This window comes from Colletotrichum jinshuiense, chromosome 5 (genome assembly GCF_051148585.1).
Source record: "Colletotrichum jinshuiense chromosome 5, complete sequence".
Lineage (NCBI taxonomy): Eukaryota > Fungi > Ascomycota > Sordariomycetes > Glomerellales > Glomerellaceae > Colletotrichum > Colletotrichum jinshuiense.
The window spans coordinates 4,173,499-4,188,844 of NC_139312.1; the positions used below are offsets into that span (position 1 = coordinate 4,173,499).

The following is a 15,346-nucleotide window of genomic DNA, read 5'->3' on the forward strand; positions in this document are numbered from 1 at the left end:
TTTTTTGCGACGGGGCATGGCTTGGAACTCTGTGTGTGTGCGGGGGCGGAAGAAGTGTTGATGATGAGGTTGAAAGGGAAGAGGGCGAAAAGGTTGGCCGAGTATACAACTGAAAAGAGGAGAGTGTTAATTAAGTAGCATTCGCGCCGGTTGGAGGAATGAAATCCAGGCATCACTGGGATGTAATATGCAGGGGGGGCTCGGCGCCAGTAAAGAGACCAATGGCAATAGCAGGGGTGCCATGGGACAATGTGAGGCGCCGTGCCGCAACAATGCTGATGTAGCTTGGTTGAGGGGTCAATCATACGTCAAGATGGATGGGCTTGGCCATCTACTTCGCCAACCCTAAGATAAGAGCATTGCACCCGTGAAAGAGCCAAGACAAAGGTTTCTTTCTTAGTAAAAACTCCATCTACAGACAAATACACAATTGTTATGTTTAACTATTATCACGTCGATAAATAATCCGATGCCGATTACAATCGAGTAGACTAATTAGCTAGAATACCATTGCCGGCAAATACCCAATAATAATGATGCACATATCAGAGTATTGAAATAAGTAATTACTCGGAAACAGTAACTTGGTCCCTGAGGCCCGCTAAAAGATAGGGGCTCGATAGAATACGATAATCAGCCATATACTCTACAGATGCCTATTTTAAAATCATCAGGAGCAAATATCTAGTTTTGATATTGTGCCTTATACCCATTCATCATATTATTAAATACTGAAGACTACCTTGTTACGGAAGATTGAATGTGGAAGTATGAGTGTAAATTGTCAAGCCTACAGTAATGGTTCCTTACATATCAACCCTAACTCTTAGAATGTTACTATTCCCACCTTTGGTCCGCACCCAGTCCAGCCGTAAGAAACACAGGCATCCCTCATTTAGAACAAAATAAGCTGCTTAGAATCATACTCATAGAATACGATACAGACAGACGGCACAGATATATCGATACACTATAAACCTTTCATTGCCACTTTATTCCATCATCTTGGACACTTTGTATGTTCGATTAGAACAAGGCTTTCCTATGGAAGCCACGCCCGTGTCTTACCATCAGAACTCACGCCGAGTCTTGAATGGAATCTTCTGACCCGCGCCATCCGCCGAAGCCATCATAGCAAACACAGTGGGTTGCCCGTCGCCATTGCCCTTGGCGTGACTTGGCTTTGCATCGCAAGGACATGCCTGCGCCTCGGCGACAGGGACACCCGTGATGACGACACCGTTGACGCCCATGTGGACGTAATCGGAAAACTGGGCGCCGTACTTTACATTCTGCTTGTTGTTTGTGTCAACGAGGTCCCCCACCGTCAGCTGGCGGCCTTCCTTATTGCCCGTGCCCATGCACCCGTCCGGAATCTGAATGTGCAGCCTGAGACCCATCTTCTTGGTGATGTCGCCGCGCGCCCAGGTGAAGGTCCCACTGGGAGCGGGGATGAGGTTCTCGCCGGTGCCGTCTTGGTCCAACATGAACGAGTCCGAGTCGAAGCCTACCATGTAGATGCCCACGGGGTCTGCGATGGAGACGGCGTTGCCGCTACGGGCTAGGCCGTTGATCGACGCGCCAATCTGTTCCTCCAAATCAGTCCTGCTCGTCGCATGCCACGATTTTTGAAATGCCTCTCACCTGGGGGTCCGAGTTCCTCGTGGCCTGCCCGTACTTGGAACAGTTGCACAGCTTGACGTCGTCGGTAATGACGTTGCCCTGCTTGTCCTTGCGAATGACCGTCCCCTGGGCGGCAATATCGATCTCGGCGCTCAAAGTGTTGTTCCTCTGCGCAAGGTGCATGATGCAGCCGGGGTTGATGGTTGTGAGGTTTGCGTCGTCGGGAGGGTTCGTCTTAACGACGCCGTTCCACTTGTTGTACGGGTTATAGACTTGATTGCCGTCTATCTCCTCGAACATGTCCTCGACCTTCATCTGGCTAGCGTACTCGGGATTATTCTTCTGGTACAGCTCCAGCATCTTTTGGGGATCATGCTGCGACAGGAAGGCCCAGTACTAGACACGGACAAGCGCCGGGAGTCAGCATATGGTTCATTGGTGACTGACTGAATGTTCTATGCACATACCTCTGGGCCCTCGCAGGTGAAGGTGACGGAGACGATGCGCTTGTGAGTGTCACGCTTCACGGTCCACTCGCAGTACTCATCCTGCCGGTCGCGGTGCGCATCCGCTTTTGACCAACGCTCAACATCCCCGGACGTCGCGTTTTTGACCTGGAAACCGTGAGTCTCGGCTTTTTGCAAGCAGCGGTTGCGAACTCACAAGATTGGGAAACCCGATCCAACTGATAAGCGCCGGCTTCTGGGCCGTGTTGAACGGGGTCACAGTTCCGTTGAAGAACTGGGGCAGCTTGGTGCGGTCGGTGTTACATGGTCCGGGTAGGGGCTGAAGGTCCCCATTCTCGTCCCTATACTTCCCACTGATCTCGTTGGTAATCCACTCGGCAATGGTATCAGACCACGCAGCTCTCTGCCTAGCGTCGAGCTGGTCGTCCTGAAAAGGAAACCCAGGTGGGTTGAAGGCAGGGATTGTCGAGGCCGTAAGGTCGCCCATTTTGCTGAGTCGAAAGAGGGAAAGATTTGAGATGAATGACAGAGGGTTCTCAGTGATCTGAATTTGTCAATGATGTTGCTCCAACAGGAAAACGAAGATCCAGTGCTGGCAGCTTAAATACACATGGTGCATAGTCAGGATCCTCCCTCCCTCCGCTCCCCTCCCCTGCAATGTTTGCTTAGATGGTTATCGAGTCCAGGCTCGTACAAACCCCCGCCTCGAGGACAAATATTATCAGTCGCTTCTGTACCAATGAGTTGCCCTTGTACTCCGTGGTCGATCACAATGGCTGGCTGAAGCCTCCGAAAGTGCAACGCTGTCTCAGCACCCCGCAGTCTCGCTTCGTGAAGCTGACCACTAGCTTGCTGTGCCCACCGTTCAGCCTCACTCAGCACACCTTCTAACCGCATCCACTCGATATCGTATTCGGTGGGTTACACGCACACGGTCCCTCCGGGACGTTCCTTCGTGGGAAATGGCGTCCTGGGCCAATCAAAATCATTCTGATGCATGTTATCTTCGCGAAAGCATGGCACATTCCTGCATCTCAGCTTCCACAAGGCATGCCATTCTAGGCTCGGGTAAGCCCGTGTCGCTTAACAATGGCTAGGATCTGCATCATGTTGCATTAAAATATGACAGACGCTCGGTAGCTCGAGTGGGCATTCAGCCCTGTCTCGTGGGCAGACCAATAATTGGCGGGGCATTTGCTCCTCCTTTGCTTTGGTCCTTTGGGGACGTTTTGATTGGGGTGTTCCATAGAGGGCCGAGATGTCAGATGCAGGCTGACGAGAGCGTCTAGAAAAGGCAATGCTGTCCCTCTCTGTCGCTTCGAGTTTTGGTTGTAGCAGCAAGGTTTCACCAAACTTGGTCGACCACAATGGCGCCTCAGTTGTTTTGCCGCACATTCACCAGGGACGGTACCCTCGATCAAGACACCGTCGCCGATGAAGCATGCCTCGCTGCCCACTTCACAGACTTTTTCGGGAAGTGGTTGCAAGAGGGAAACAACGCTCAGATCCAGTCTCACGATGGCCTGGTGATGAGTTTCTGGGGTGAGGGAAAGGTCCTTCCAGCGTTGATGATGTCATCCGTAATGATGTCCTCCTGTTAGACTTAGTGCTGACCGCAATTCCTTCTTAGATGACCCAAGCAAGACTTCTTCTCCTACTTACGACGTCCAGACGTTCATGGTTGCCGACGCTGGTTTCTTCGATAGGAGCAAGCACCCGGAATGGACCTGGTTCAGGCCCACCGTCAGATTTCTGACTCTGATCACCCTCAAGGACAAACCTTTCTTCAGCACGTCCGTCAACGACTGGACCTTGTGCATTGTTGGCGGATCTCGACCAAAAGAGACCTCGCGGCAGCGGTCCTTCCTTCAAGTGGCCTCGTGGAATGGCTCAGAATTCCGCTTCTACCAGAGCGACTTTGCCAATGAAAATCTTCAGCTCCAAGGCTGGAACTTTTTTGGCGAGTCCAAAGATGCATTCGGACCCAATGCCTACCTTGGCCCGTTCAATGGACACGTCAACGGAGCGTGCATCATGAAGGAGATACACAAGTGAGCCAACCCCCTAGTGACACGCGCTTCTCGGGCTCTTGGCGCTAACGGAACAGGCCATGGCTTCACTGGCTTGGTGGTGAGGGCGGAGCTCAGTTTGACAATTCCTACTCTGAAGAGGACAAGAAAGCTTTCAGAGATGTTTTATGGCTGACTGGCCCCTCACAACAAATCCTTTCCATGGTAAACCTCAGCCCCTCCGTCCTTGAGCGAGCCATTACGCGAGGCGTCGACGGATGGTTCAACACCCGCCTCAAGCTCGACTTTTTCGGTGGTTCTAACCGCCTTGTCGAAAAACCGGCAAATGTTCAGAGATGGGCCTCTCACCTCTTCCTGACGACCACAATCAACCTCGGGAGTGCTGTGAGGACGGGCAATAACAACCAACCTGACGGGGCAGACTTTACCATCCCTAGAAACCATCTTTATGACGAGGAGCTGCTGAAATTAGCCAACTTGACGCCACTGATGATTGAAGGCGACACTCAAGAACCTCTGAGCCTGCCTCAGATCGGCTTCAAGGAAACAGATTACACCCAAGCAGCGACTGCCCTTCGTCTCTCCATCCTTCAGAATGTCGATCCAAAAAAGGTCAAGCCTGATGTGATCATGCCGTGGACTGCCTTGGGCGGTGACAAGAGAGGTTCCGACCCGACCGAGGAGTTGTCCTTCAAGATTCTGGCCGAAAACTTCGAAGGGCTCGCGCCGTTCAACATTATCCAGTCATCCGTCGAGGACGCGAGCGGCGTGCAAAGGTTGCAGTTGCTGAAGAAGATCCCCCAACCAGACAGCTACGATGGCCCTGATGTTTACATCGCACTCTTCTCGCACGAAGTCTTCAATGCTATCCTCATGGTCGACTTTTGGAACCCCGTTTACTCTTGGCGTCGGGGCTGCCTGATGCAATACGTGCCTGTCGAAGCCAGGTTCGACGGCACGACGTACAGCCTGGAAAGCGAATTCATAGAGGCCGTCAAGAAGTCACCTTACGCGAAGAATGAGATTGCGGGAAGTCCAGAGCACGAGTTCCTTCAGCTGCTCAGCGTTGACGTCGAGACCCACCAGAAAGCCATGCTGGACTACATTGCGGCTGTTGAGAAGCGAATGAAGGATGAGCCCGTCGCAGCGCTGACCGACTACCTCACGCTGGCCGAGTCGCGCAGACGAATCTATCGACCCCTTCCGCTGGACGAGTTTGGCCCGAGCATGCCGTTTGCTCTTGCTCTCGATCCGAACAAGCCACTGTTCAAGGAAATGAAGCCCGATGGGACTATTCAGGACATGCCCGAGCGTGGCCAAACCTTCTTGAAGGCTTGGACGACTTCTCTGGCGGGGTGGAATCCTCAGATCCTCCCGCAATCTGACAACTCGTCCACCCCAGTCCCCGTGTCCATTGAGGCGCTTCCTCCACCCGCCACCCTCAACATGTCATGCCAGAGAGTAACCATCACCGGCAACGGCGCGGCGTCAACCGATGCCCCCAAGTCTAGGACCTGTCCCTTCCTCGCCAGTAGAGTTGCCGATAGCAAGACATACTCACTCATGGCGCCGCACGTGGAGAGAATACCAAACTGGACTGACGACGTGCTCCCTCTGATTGAGTCCCCCTCTTGGGTGTCTGGAGACCCTAAGAGCACCGGCCAGAATTGGATTGACTCCATGCAAGAGTACGGAAAATGGAGCCTCGACAATTATGACGACGTGAAGAAGAGGGCAGTGGGCATCTATCAGCACTTGCGATCCAAGACCATGCCCGTCACCCGAGATCCGCAGAACTTTTGGCCCGACACGGCGATTGAGACGTTTCGAAAGTGGGCGAATGCGGGTTTTCCGAAAGACTCGTCCGACTCGCCCACTCCCCAAGTCTTGATCCCCAAGCCGGTCGAGCCTAGGGACACGTTCAAAGTCCGACGGGACATTGTGAGTCTGAGCCAACAAGAGCTGGCCCAGTACCAGGCCAAGCTGGATGATGTCCTTCAGGTGGATGCTTTGGGTTCGCTATGGCAGCAGCTCGGTGTTCTTCGTACGTGTTGCAGTCATCGCCGACCGGTGAATCATGCTAACCCGCCATAGATGCGTACTGGTGCCTCCACTACCAGGAGGCGACGTTCCTCTGGCACAGAGCCTACCTCATTTACGTTGAGAAGCTCATTGACATGCCGATTCCGTATTGGAACGGCTACGCCCCCGAGACGGCGGACCCCAAGTCCCCGTTTGCCGGCATCCCACCCATGTTCCTCGAGGAGACGTATATTCACCCCATGGACGGCAGCACCCGCCCCAACCCGCTTAAGTACGCCCTCGCTCTCGATGGAAAATCCAAGAGCGGCACGAGCCAGTTTGTGACGCGCAATCCCACACTCGTCAAGGGCTCGTCTGATCCAGACTGGGGCCGCAAGATTGGCCTGTTCAAGACTTACCACGAGCAGATACAGCAGTCTCTGAGTCAAACAACATTCACATCGGCCGGGACAGCTGAGGGTTTCGGAGTGCCCTGGGCCAATATCCCGACCTTTTCGGATGACCAGTGCGACGACCTGTACCCGTGGCGATTTGATTTCGACGGGCTCTTTGAGCAGGTCCACGACAACTATCACGGATGGGTCGGTCCGGACATGGTGAGTTGCCCTTACCCGCCTCACGCAACTGACACTGACGCTCGATTACAGGCCGACAACACGTACACGGCGTGCGACCCCATATTCCTCTCATACCACGCCAATATGGATCGCCTGGTCGGCATATTCATGGACGCGCACCCCGAAGCTCAATACACATCCAGCTTCCCTCTGCAGCCATTCATCAACAACGGCACAGATTTGAGCTACGACGACCCCAGGCGCTGGAGGTACACCACCATCGGAGACATGGCCAAGGACACCCGCTGCTTGGGGTACATGTACGGTGCGCCCGTGTGTGCCGACGCGTTCACGCCTCTTTCTGCCATGGAACGCGGTGTCGTCGCTCCCAAGGCCAGTGGCGGCCGGGCAATCACCCAAGCAGCTGTTTTCCGGAGTAAGAAGGAGGCAGAGACTGTCGATGGCTTCGCCGAGTCTAACGGGGTCGCCCGTAACTACAAGGACAAGTCGCACGACGACAAGCAGCCGTACGTCGTCTTTGCAGACGTGGGGTGCACGACTTCGAGTTACCGAATCGAGATCTTCGCTGCGGGGGCCCAATCGCTCACCCCGTGTGCGAAGGAGAACCCCGACTTTGTGGGCGAGGTCACTCGAATTGGCATGGGGCCCGGCGTGGAGAGGATGGGGCCGCCGAACAATGGTGGGCGACGGTGTCGGAAGCCGGTTGCCACGAGGGTCCTCTCAGCGGAAAGAGTGAGAAAGCAGCTGGAGAAGGAGGCTGCGGTGCAGATTTTGGTGACTGACCTAGAGACTGGAAATAAACTGGACAAGGCCGAATACGAGAAGATGCCGGGCTTTGTGCCTGAAATCATATGGCTTCCGACCGGAGGACCGGCTTGAGCAGATTTTGCAACTGTAATATGATGGAAATAAAGTAACCATTCCTTTATGCCTGATATCTAAACTGAGCAGATAATACACTGAGTTCAACAAGCGTACTTGTGTTTGATTATATCCCGAGGGTTCTAACTTTGCGACTAAATACGCTCCTAAGTCTTAAATAAGAGGCTTCCTGCTGCCTTGAATTAAATCTGGTTGATATACTTGAAGATTAAGGCCAGGAGTTACAGATTATCTCTTCGCCGAGCAGTTCAAGTAGCAAAAGCCATTAGGACTGCAATAGGAGAGACAGTTGTAGTTCAGTTTCAAGATATGTATTGTGATTCGCGAGATACACTAGCGGACGAGATCCTTTCGGCTAAGCAATAATTATAGAGGGGCTGCGCTACAGTATTCACTATGAACTCGGCCAATTCGGATTCCACTTTTCTCTGCGGTAACGGGTTTAGGTAACACGACTGCTAAAAAAGGAGTAGTGGATCGGCAGAATCAGGTTCAGCTACAGATTGCTGGCTGGCATTGAATGACCGCCTTCTCTAATTGGCGTAAGATGGAATTCGAGTTGGATACAGTATGCCTCAGCTCCCTCTTTAGCTTAGACGCTGTATTACGTAAGACACAACTCTCGACAACTTGCTGATGCCTAAAGTCCCACAATGTCACATCCTCACAGACATGACAGATATTTCCGTCGGCATCATGGAGCTTTGTGATATTTGTTCTGAATTAGTGCTGGAGTTGGAGCACAGGGAGAGGCAACCCCTTGGACCTTACGATGAAATAGTCGACAAATCCCATAGTCTTGGTCCTGGCCGCGGCGGCTGTGGTGGCTGCGCGTTCTTCTGTGCTGTTCTCCAGAACTCCCAAGAATGGTCACATCGCCTACCGAAACTCTCCGGTCAGATCGTCGATTTCAGCTCCCTTCGTTTGGACGTGAAAAGACCAGAAAACGCCGAAAGTCAGTCGTGGTGTGTTGATGACTTGCTCCTCGATTTATGTACAGAGAAACAAGAATCAGGTGAGCAAATGGAGCCATTGGTCGTAATAAGAGCATAAGGCTGAATCTGGTAGACCCTCATCCCGAAATCGATTGTAGGCGTCCAGTGCCTGTAGATCCCCTCGATGACAGTTGTATCACTCTCATTCGCTCTTGGACAAAAGAATGCATGACACACAATGGTTGCTGCAACTCCGACTCTGCTATGCTCCCGAAAAGAGTCATCGAAATATCAAATGACCCTTCAGTGGCGCCCAAATTGCTTTTCAACAGCGGGGGCCTGGGCCAGTATGTAGTACTGTCTCATTGCTGGGGTAACAACCCAATCACAAAACTCACAGATTCGATGATTCCTTCATTTCAAAAGGCAATTCCAATCGACCAACTTCCAAAGAGCTTCAGCGACGCCATATACATTACACGCCGGTTGGGATTTCGATATCTCTGGATCGATGCGCTGTGCATCAGCCAGGACAATGCAGAGGACTGGGCAGAGGAAGCACCGAAAATGGCTTCATATTACGGCGGGTCAGCATTGATGATATCGGCCAGCTCGGCAGAAGATAACAGTAAAGGAATTCTTCACGACCGACATGTTCCCATCTCTCCCATGATGGGTCCAAATAAGAAATATTGCTTACGCCAACGGCTACTTCGGTGGGACTGGGACATCAGCCACTCCAACTTATCGACCCGCGGATGGGCTGCTCAAGAACGAATGCTCGCTCCTCGTATTCTACACTTTACAAAACGACAGCTCATCTGGGAATGTTCAGAGGGTTTCAAATTCGAGGCTTCAGGCATACAAGAGACAATAGTCGGAAGCGGGCAAATCGATTATAATTTCAGCAAAAAGAAGCTTCAACCCTATGTCACGAGAGCATTTGAGCCGCCGATTGATCTAGGCATCGAGCAGGCGATACGAGGGGATGTCCTTGAGCGAGTTCGTATCTGGCAGCAGTGCGTTGATGAATATTCATCGCGTCGCTTGACAATCCCTTCGGACAAGTTTCCTGCTCTGTCTGGGGTCGCTGCGATCATCAATCATGATGCACAGATGGGACAGTACTTGGCCGGTGTATGGAGCAATCATATTGCGGCTGGCCTCGCTTGGGGAAGGCAATACGCTCTCCTGACTCCACCTCCGGCTTATAGGGCACCTAGCTGGAGCTGGGCAAGTGTGGATGGATCTATAAGCTCGTTAATATTAGCATCTCCAGTGAAGCTATTAGAACCGCCCAGCAACGATACGGGTAAGATGTGGGCGGCCAAGTTTGATATTAACCTGGTGGAGCATCATATCAAATTGCAACATGAACCTAATCCCTACGGAGTCGTCTTGGAAGGTTCCTACATCATCATCGAGGGTACTTGTATCACAAAGGACGAACACCTGCGTCTATCTAAAGAGTTATCGAAACTCAGATTTGATGGACAGATTATAGCACTGGATAGAACCAATGCTTACAGCTGCCCCTGTTGCGGCCCTCCAGGACCCGATAGTCTGGAAGACAATCTCGGCGAAGATGATCTGGATTCATCAAAACGACAAGGTAAAGCTGAGCAAGGAGATGCACACTTTGATTTGTTTCTCTTTCTATTTTCAGATGTTTGGCATAACCCTGATGGGTTTGTTGACTTGCTCCTCCTCCGCTGGACGGACGAAGATAATAGAGTTGCTGAACGAGTGGGGCTGTCAAGGACCAAGATCTGGAGCCATGAAGGACCCAAGGAGAGCTTCTGTGAGAAGTTTCTTGCTGCTGATTGGAAGCGAATGGAACTCAAATTAGTTTAGATGCTGTATTGGTAGTGGACTGAGGCGGGGTTCAACATACGCAGCCCAGAGCATGCAAGCAGCAAGGCCACTTTACCCCTGACTGAATCAACCATTTTGTTCTTTTCTTAGTCTTGAGCAGATATTTTAAGCCTGATCAGGAACACAGACAGCACTGATACTCACTTTTCTTCTTCTTCAGAAATCTTTTCAGTGGTTCGTTTTACGCGTTCGCCAGCGGCGGGGTTGACTACCGAGCAACAATGCGATTGCTTGGGTATGTTCTTCCAATAAGAAGTCAAAGAAGTCAAGTGGTCACTTGTTGAGGCCAAGAAGATCCACATTGTTCCCATCGAGAGTAACTTTGACTGTCCACTTGTAGAAAATTAGCCGCTTTTCTCATGAGGCAAATTATGTGCTGTTTACAGTATGTCAGCCAGGCACCAGCGTTATCTCCGGGTGTTACAGGCAAACTACCTACTACATTTACACTCATTCCCAGTAACCCAACAGTATCATTGATTAATGGCGGGTCCGGAAGAGTCATAAAAGTCTACAAAGCGGTCTCCAAGTTGATGGTTCGATCCGGCTTTCGTGATTGCCGAGAGAATGCGTTAGTTTTGATTGGGTCAATAGAGTGCCCGGGGTCCGGCTAAAGTTGCCCAGCACAAATCTGGACTTGTCGCCCCGTCTGAACCCCTGCCCCTCAACAGTGGCACTCAAAAAGGTGTGAAGTTGGCTCGATCTGATGAGAATAAAATCGCGACTCTTGCGTGCCTTGAAAGAGCTAGAATTACGAACAAGGTTGTCACATCATACCCCTAGGACGCTTACAACAAGACACAATGGCCAAGATTTCTCCTCTTTGGACTCGGATCGCCTCCAGCGATCGCCTTCGACGCTCTTCGCAGGCAGTCTCAATACTCGGTGATCGGGTCTACGTCTTTGGCGGCGAGCTTCTTCCCAGAGAGCCTGTCGACAATCAGGTTGACTTTGTCGAGCTGAAGGACACTCAAGGTAGCATACTCCCCCGGCCTCTACTCTCTTTGTCATCCCGGTTGACAATGCCATGGCATCTTAACTAAAATGCCTGTTGATAATAGGGTTAGCGGAAGTCCACACGATTTCGACCCCTTTTACAGCCCCTTCTCCGCGGGTCGGGTCCCCAAGCGTCGTCTTGAATGATGCACTGTACATCTTCTCCGGCCGTGGTGGTCTCGCCATGGAACCGATCGAGGAGAAGGGTTTACTGTGGCGTTACACCCCTTACAAGAACACTTGGAACATCATCGAACAGGCGGGGGATGACTCTGCTCCCTTCCCTGCTGGAGGCAGCTACCACTGCATTACATCTGATGGTGTTGATAACATTTACGTCCATGCTGGATGCCCGGAAAATGGACGACTGGCTGATCTCTGGCGTTTCAACCTGACGTCCAAGAGCTGGACCCAGCTTCCGGACGCACCGCCTCCCGCCCGTGGAGGACCATCAATCACGTATCACAACGGAAAGCTCTATCGGATGAACGGGTTTGATGGAAAGACCGAGCAGGGTGGGGCCGTGGACATATTTGACTGCGCTTCTCAGACCTGGGGGACGGTGGCCTTTGCTCCGGACGGCGTCAGTGGCCCTGAGTCCCGTAGTGTTGCGGCCTTGGTCGCCGTAACGGCCCAGGAGAAGACCTACATTGTGACTCTGTTCGGCGAACGGGACCCAAGCTCCCTTGGTCACGCCGGAGCCGGAAAGATGTTGGCTGATGTCTGGGCCTTTGATGTGGAGGAACAGACATGGACAAGGGTCGAAGCGCAAGGTCCTCATCCTGATCCTCGAGGATGGTTCGATGCCGACGCTGCACAGGACTCCGTCATCGTCCACGGTGGGCTTGCGGAGGACAACTCGAGACTTGGCGATCTTTGGGAGTTGAAATTCATGTAGGCCGGAGCTAGAAGCCTCTGAAATATCCGACCATCCATCCGACTCGCTTAGCACAGAATTACGAAACAGTGGGGATACCTTCAAATTTCCACTCAATTCTGATGCCAAAAATGGACTCGTATTTTCCATAAATTCCCCAGGATTCCCTAGATCCTCCCTGGATTACCCCCAATGTCAAATCAGCACCCCACACTGCTTGCTGCCCGTTCAAGAGCAAATAAGGGATCAATCCTTGGTTTGGAGCGCTTACTGAGATCTTAAAGGGCGGCTCAGCTGTTTGCATGACGACCGTATGACATCCATGAAACAATACCGCCCAAACGGGCAAATCACGTACCTCTTTTCGGAGCATGTGTTCGTCCAGTCTTCATACCGAGGATTCAGGATGTCATATGTGAAAACGTATATATGCACCAACACGGATCTAATGACATATACGAAACATCTAGCGACTGGAGTAACTCAAATTAGAGTGAATTCAAGTTTAGACTGTCGGAACCCGAATGGTGCGCTATGCCCTGCGGGGTAAAGGCGCGACATTGAACTCGGCGTCTGTGTGGCAAGGATCGAGAAAGTATCTTCTTAACCTTCTCCTGATGGTGCATGGACGTGCCGTCCAATCATGACACATGTTTCGGTTACCATAGCGTCATGGTCTGCGTGAACTAAAGATCAGCTAGCAGCACCAAGACCCTCAAAGCTATGTAATATATCTGAAGTCAATTTCCTCATTAGTTTCATCCGGCTTCCCTTTCTGTTTCGTTTACTCTCAAGAACTTCGCTACATACACTGGAACATGATGGAGCAACAAAACAACCAAGGAATCACACCACCTGATCCCGCTTACAACCGGCGGCTGTCTAACGGATCTAGCATCTTCGAGCCATCCTGGGCGCACAAGGCCGACAAGAGCAATAAATATGACAAAAGTCGCTTTCAAACCGACAGGTTTCGGAAGCAGAACAGATCATCAACCGAGATTCAAAAGTTGAAGCAGGTTGAAACCTCACAGTCAACATTCGACTTCGATGAGCAGACACAAGCCCGCGATGCTGCCCTTTATAGGAACGGCCGACTCATCCTTCAGCCAGCGCCGACGAAAGACCCACGGGACCCTCTAAATCTCCCGTTTTCTCGAAAGCTCCTGGCTTGTTTCTGTTTATGCTGCTTCGGTGCCCTAGCTGCCGCAGCCGAGCTGATTCTGGGTGCCATGCTGCCAGTATTTGCCGTCGAATACGCTGGGCTCAATCCGAAGATCCTGAAAGACTTGACATCCAACGGAGGCCTTCCCGCCGGGACCGATCCCTTGAAGATTCTCTCCAGTCTTCCGGGAGCACCGCCTATATTCCATGTATACCTCTTGGCTTCGCTTCCTGTCTTGGTCATTGGACTTTCCAACCTGATTCTGGTACCGATGGCTATTTCAGTCGGTCGTCGCCCGGTTGTTCTCATTACCGGCGTTCTTGCTATCATTGGCGCTCTCTGGGCTGGAGCCAGTCAATCTTTGGCATCGCACTTGCTCGCGCGTTGTTTGCAGGCTCTTGGTGCTGGCACCGTGGAGAGTTTGATCCCCTTCATCATTCAGGATATGGTCTTTGTTCATCAACGAAATGCCTGGATCTCCGGTATCTTCGCAGCCCAGGGTCTGATCATTATCGTTCTTGGGATTGCAGCTCCGTACATGATCATCAACCTTAGCTGGCGTTGGATGTACTTCATCACCGCCATGGGCGCTGCCTTCTTCCTCGTTGGTGTCTACTTTTTCATGCCTGAGACGAGATGGGAACGCACCCGCGCCGAGATGAGTAAGTGCCAATTTATCCCGCAAAGTTTTAGTAAAATTCAAAGCTAACCCCGATTACTAGACGGTGTCCCTCGAGATGAAACCGGGCGCGATCGTTCGCCTAGAACGTTTCGATACAACATCGCCATGTTCCATGGGAAGATGGAGTGGCGCAAAGGGTGGAACGCCTTTGTTGACACTCTTCGCACCTTCTTCTACCCCCAAATCTTCTTCATCACCATGCTTAATAGTGTTATGATTGCTTGCGCCTTCGCTGCCGGATACACTGTAGCACCGGCCCTGCTGACAGCACCGTGGTCGTAAGTCATTGCACATATTCGCTCTTTTAGTGCAGTCGCTAACAAGCCGCTCAGATGGAATTTCATGAACCTCGGACTTTGCCTCCTGCCGATCCTTGTCGCCGCCGTTGCCGTGGCATTGATCACTGGTAAGGCCGCTGACTGGATGGCGAATCGTCTTGCGATGAAGCGCGGAGTCAGAGAGCCGGAAAATCAACTCATTAATCTGATCATTCCGACGATCGCTGGCATCATCGGGTCGATCATTTTTGGCCTGGCTGGCTCAAACCAGGCCAATTACTCCTGGGTTACATTCCTTACAGGCCTTGGCTTGATGGCCTTTGGCTTTCTGGGTGCCAACTCCATCGGTGCAGTCTACGTGCTGGAGTGCTACCCCCACCTCGCAGGACCAGCGTTGGTCAACATCGCGTCTTTCAGGGCCTTGTTGGCCTTCGCACTGTCATTCAAGATCTCTGATTGGGTTGTGGAAATGGGCTACTTCAATTCGATGATGATCTACACTGGGCTGATCAGCGCTTTCGCGCTCTTCATTCCAGTAGTCTACTTCTTCGGGCCTGCGTGGAGGAGGAGATGGCCAGCCACTCATTTTGGCGATAACAGGTAGTGGCAGCGCATAAGGGTGCGTGGATACCATTAACTGATACCTTTGACAACGAGTAGCCTGGGGATATTTACCAATAAACGCCAGATTACTTTCTGCACCCACGGATGACGAGCTTGCAATAACTAAGCCTGTTGAGCACAGTGAAAATGTATTATTGTATCTAGTCAAAGTTCACGGGGGATCAAATACCCGGTGGATTCAAGGTATATATAACGACGTTCTGGTGCCTAATAGGGATGTATTGGTTGTGGAGGCTAGGAGTATTAATAAAGTAACGAGGATTAACGAAGCGACCAAAGCTCTCAACTGCA

At 51.7% G+C, this 15,346-nt stretch overlaps 4 protein-coding genes across 4 annotated transcripts; 3 read left to right on the forward strand and 1 right to left on the reverse strand.

The window, feature by feature from the left end:
- Nucleotides 1-1,070: 1,070 nt before the first annotated feature.
- Nucleotides 1,071-2,577, reverse strand: EsH8_V_001002 (uncharacterized protein; the record flags this gene model as incomplete). Its single annotated transcript, XM_083273518.1, has 4 exons — nucleotides 1,071-1,586; nucleotides 1,645-2,019; nucleotides 2,091-2,237; nucleotides 2,287-2,577. 4 exons carry the CDS (start codon nucleotides 2,575-2,577, stop codon nucleotides 1,071-1,073), a joined length of 1,329 nt encoding a protein of 442 aa, XP_083126233.1.
- Nucleotides 2,578-3,457: 880 nt separating this feature from the next.
- On the forward strand, nucleotides 3,458-7,620 carry EsH8_V_001003 (uncharacterized protein; the record flags this gene model as incomplete). Its single annotated transcript, XM_083273519.1, has 5 exons — nucleotides 3,458-3,632; nucleotides 3,721-4,141; nucleotides 4,198-6,164; nucleotides 6,215-6,759; nucleotides 6,811-7,620. 5 exons carry the CDS (start codon nucleotides 3,458-3,460, stop codon nucleotides 7,618-7,620), a joined length of 3,918 nt encoding a protein of 1,305 aa, XP_083126234.1.
- Nucleotides 7,621-11,236: 3,616 nt separating this feature from the next.
- On the forward strand, nucleotides 11,237-12,327 carry EsH8_V_001004 (uncharacterized protein; the record flags this gene model as incomplete). The annotated part of the gene is made up of 2 exons (XM_083273520.1): nucleotides 11,237-11,408; nucleotides 11,495-12,327. The coding sequence occupies 2 exons, from the start codon at nucleotides 11,237-11,239 to the stop codon at nucleotides 12,325-12,327; spliced, it is 1,005 nt and encodes a 334-aa protein (XP_083126235.1).
- Nucleotides 12,328-13,124: 797 nt separating this feature from the next.
- On the forward strand, nucleotides 13,125-15,035 carry EsH8_V_001005 (uncharacterized protein; the record flags this gene model as incomplete). Its single annotated transcript, XM_083273521.1, has 3 exons — nucleotides 13,125-14,133; nucleotides 14,194-14,431; nucleotides 14,486-15,035. The coding sequence occupies 3 exons, from the start codon at nucleotides 13,125-13,127 to the stop codon at nucleotides 15,033-15,035; spliced, it is 1,797 nt and encodes a 598-aa protein (XP_083126236.1).
- Nucleotides 15,036-15,346: the final 311 nt, after the last annotated feature.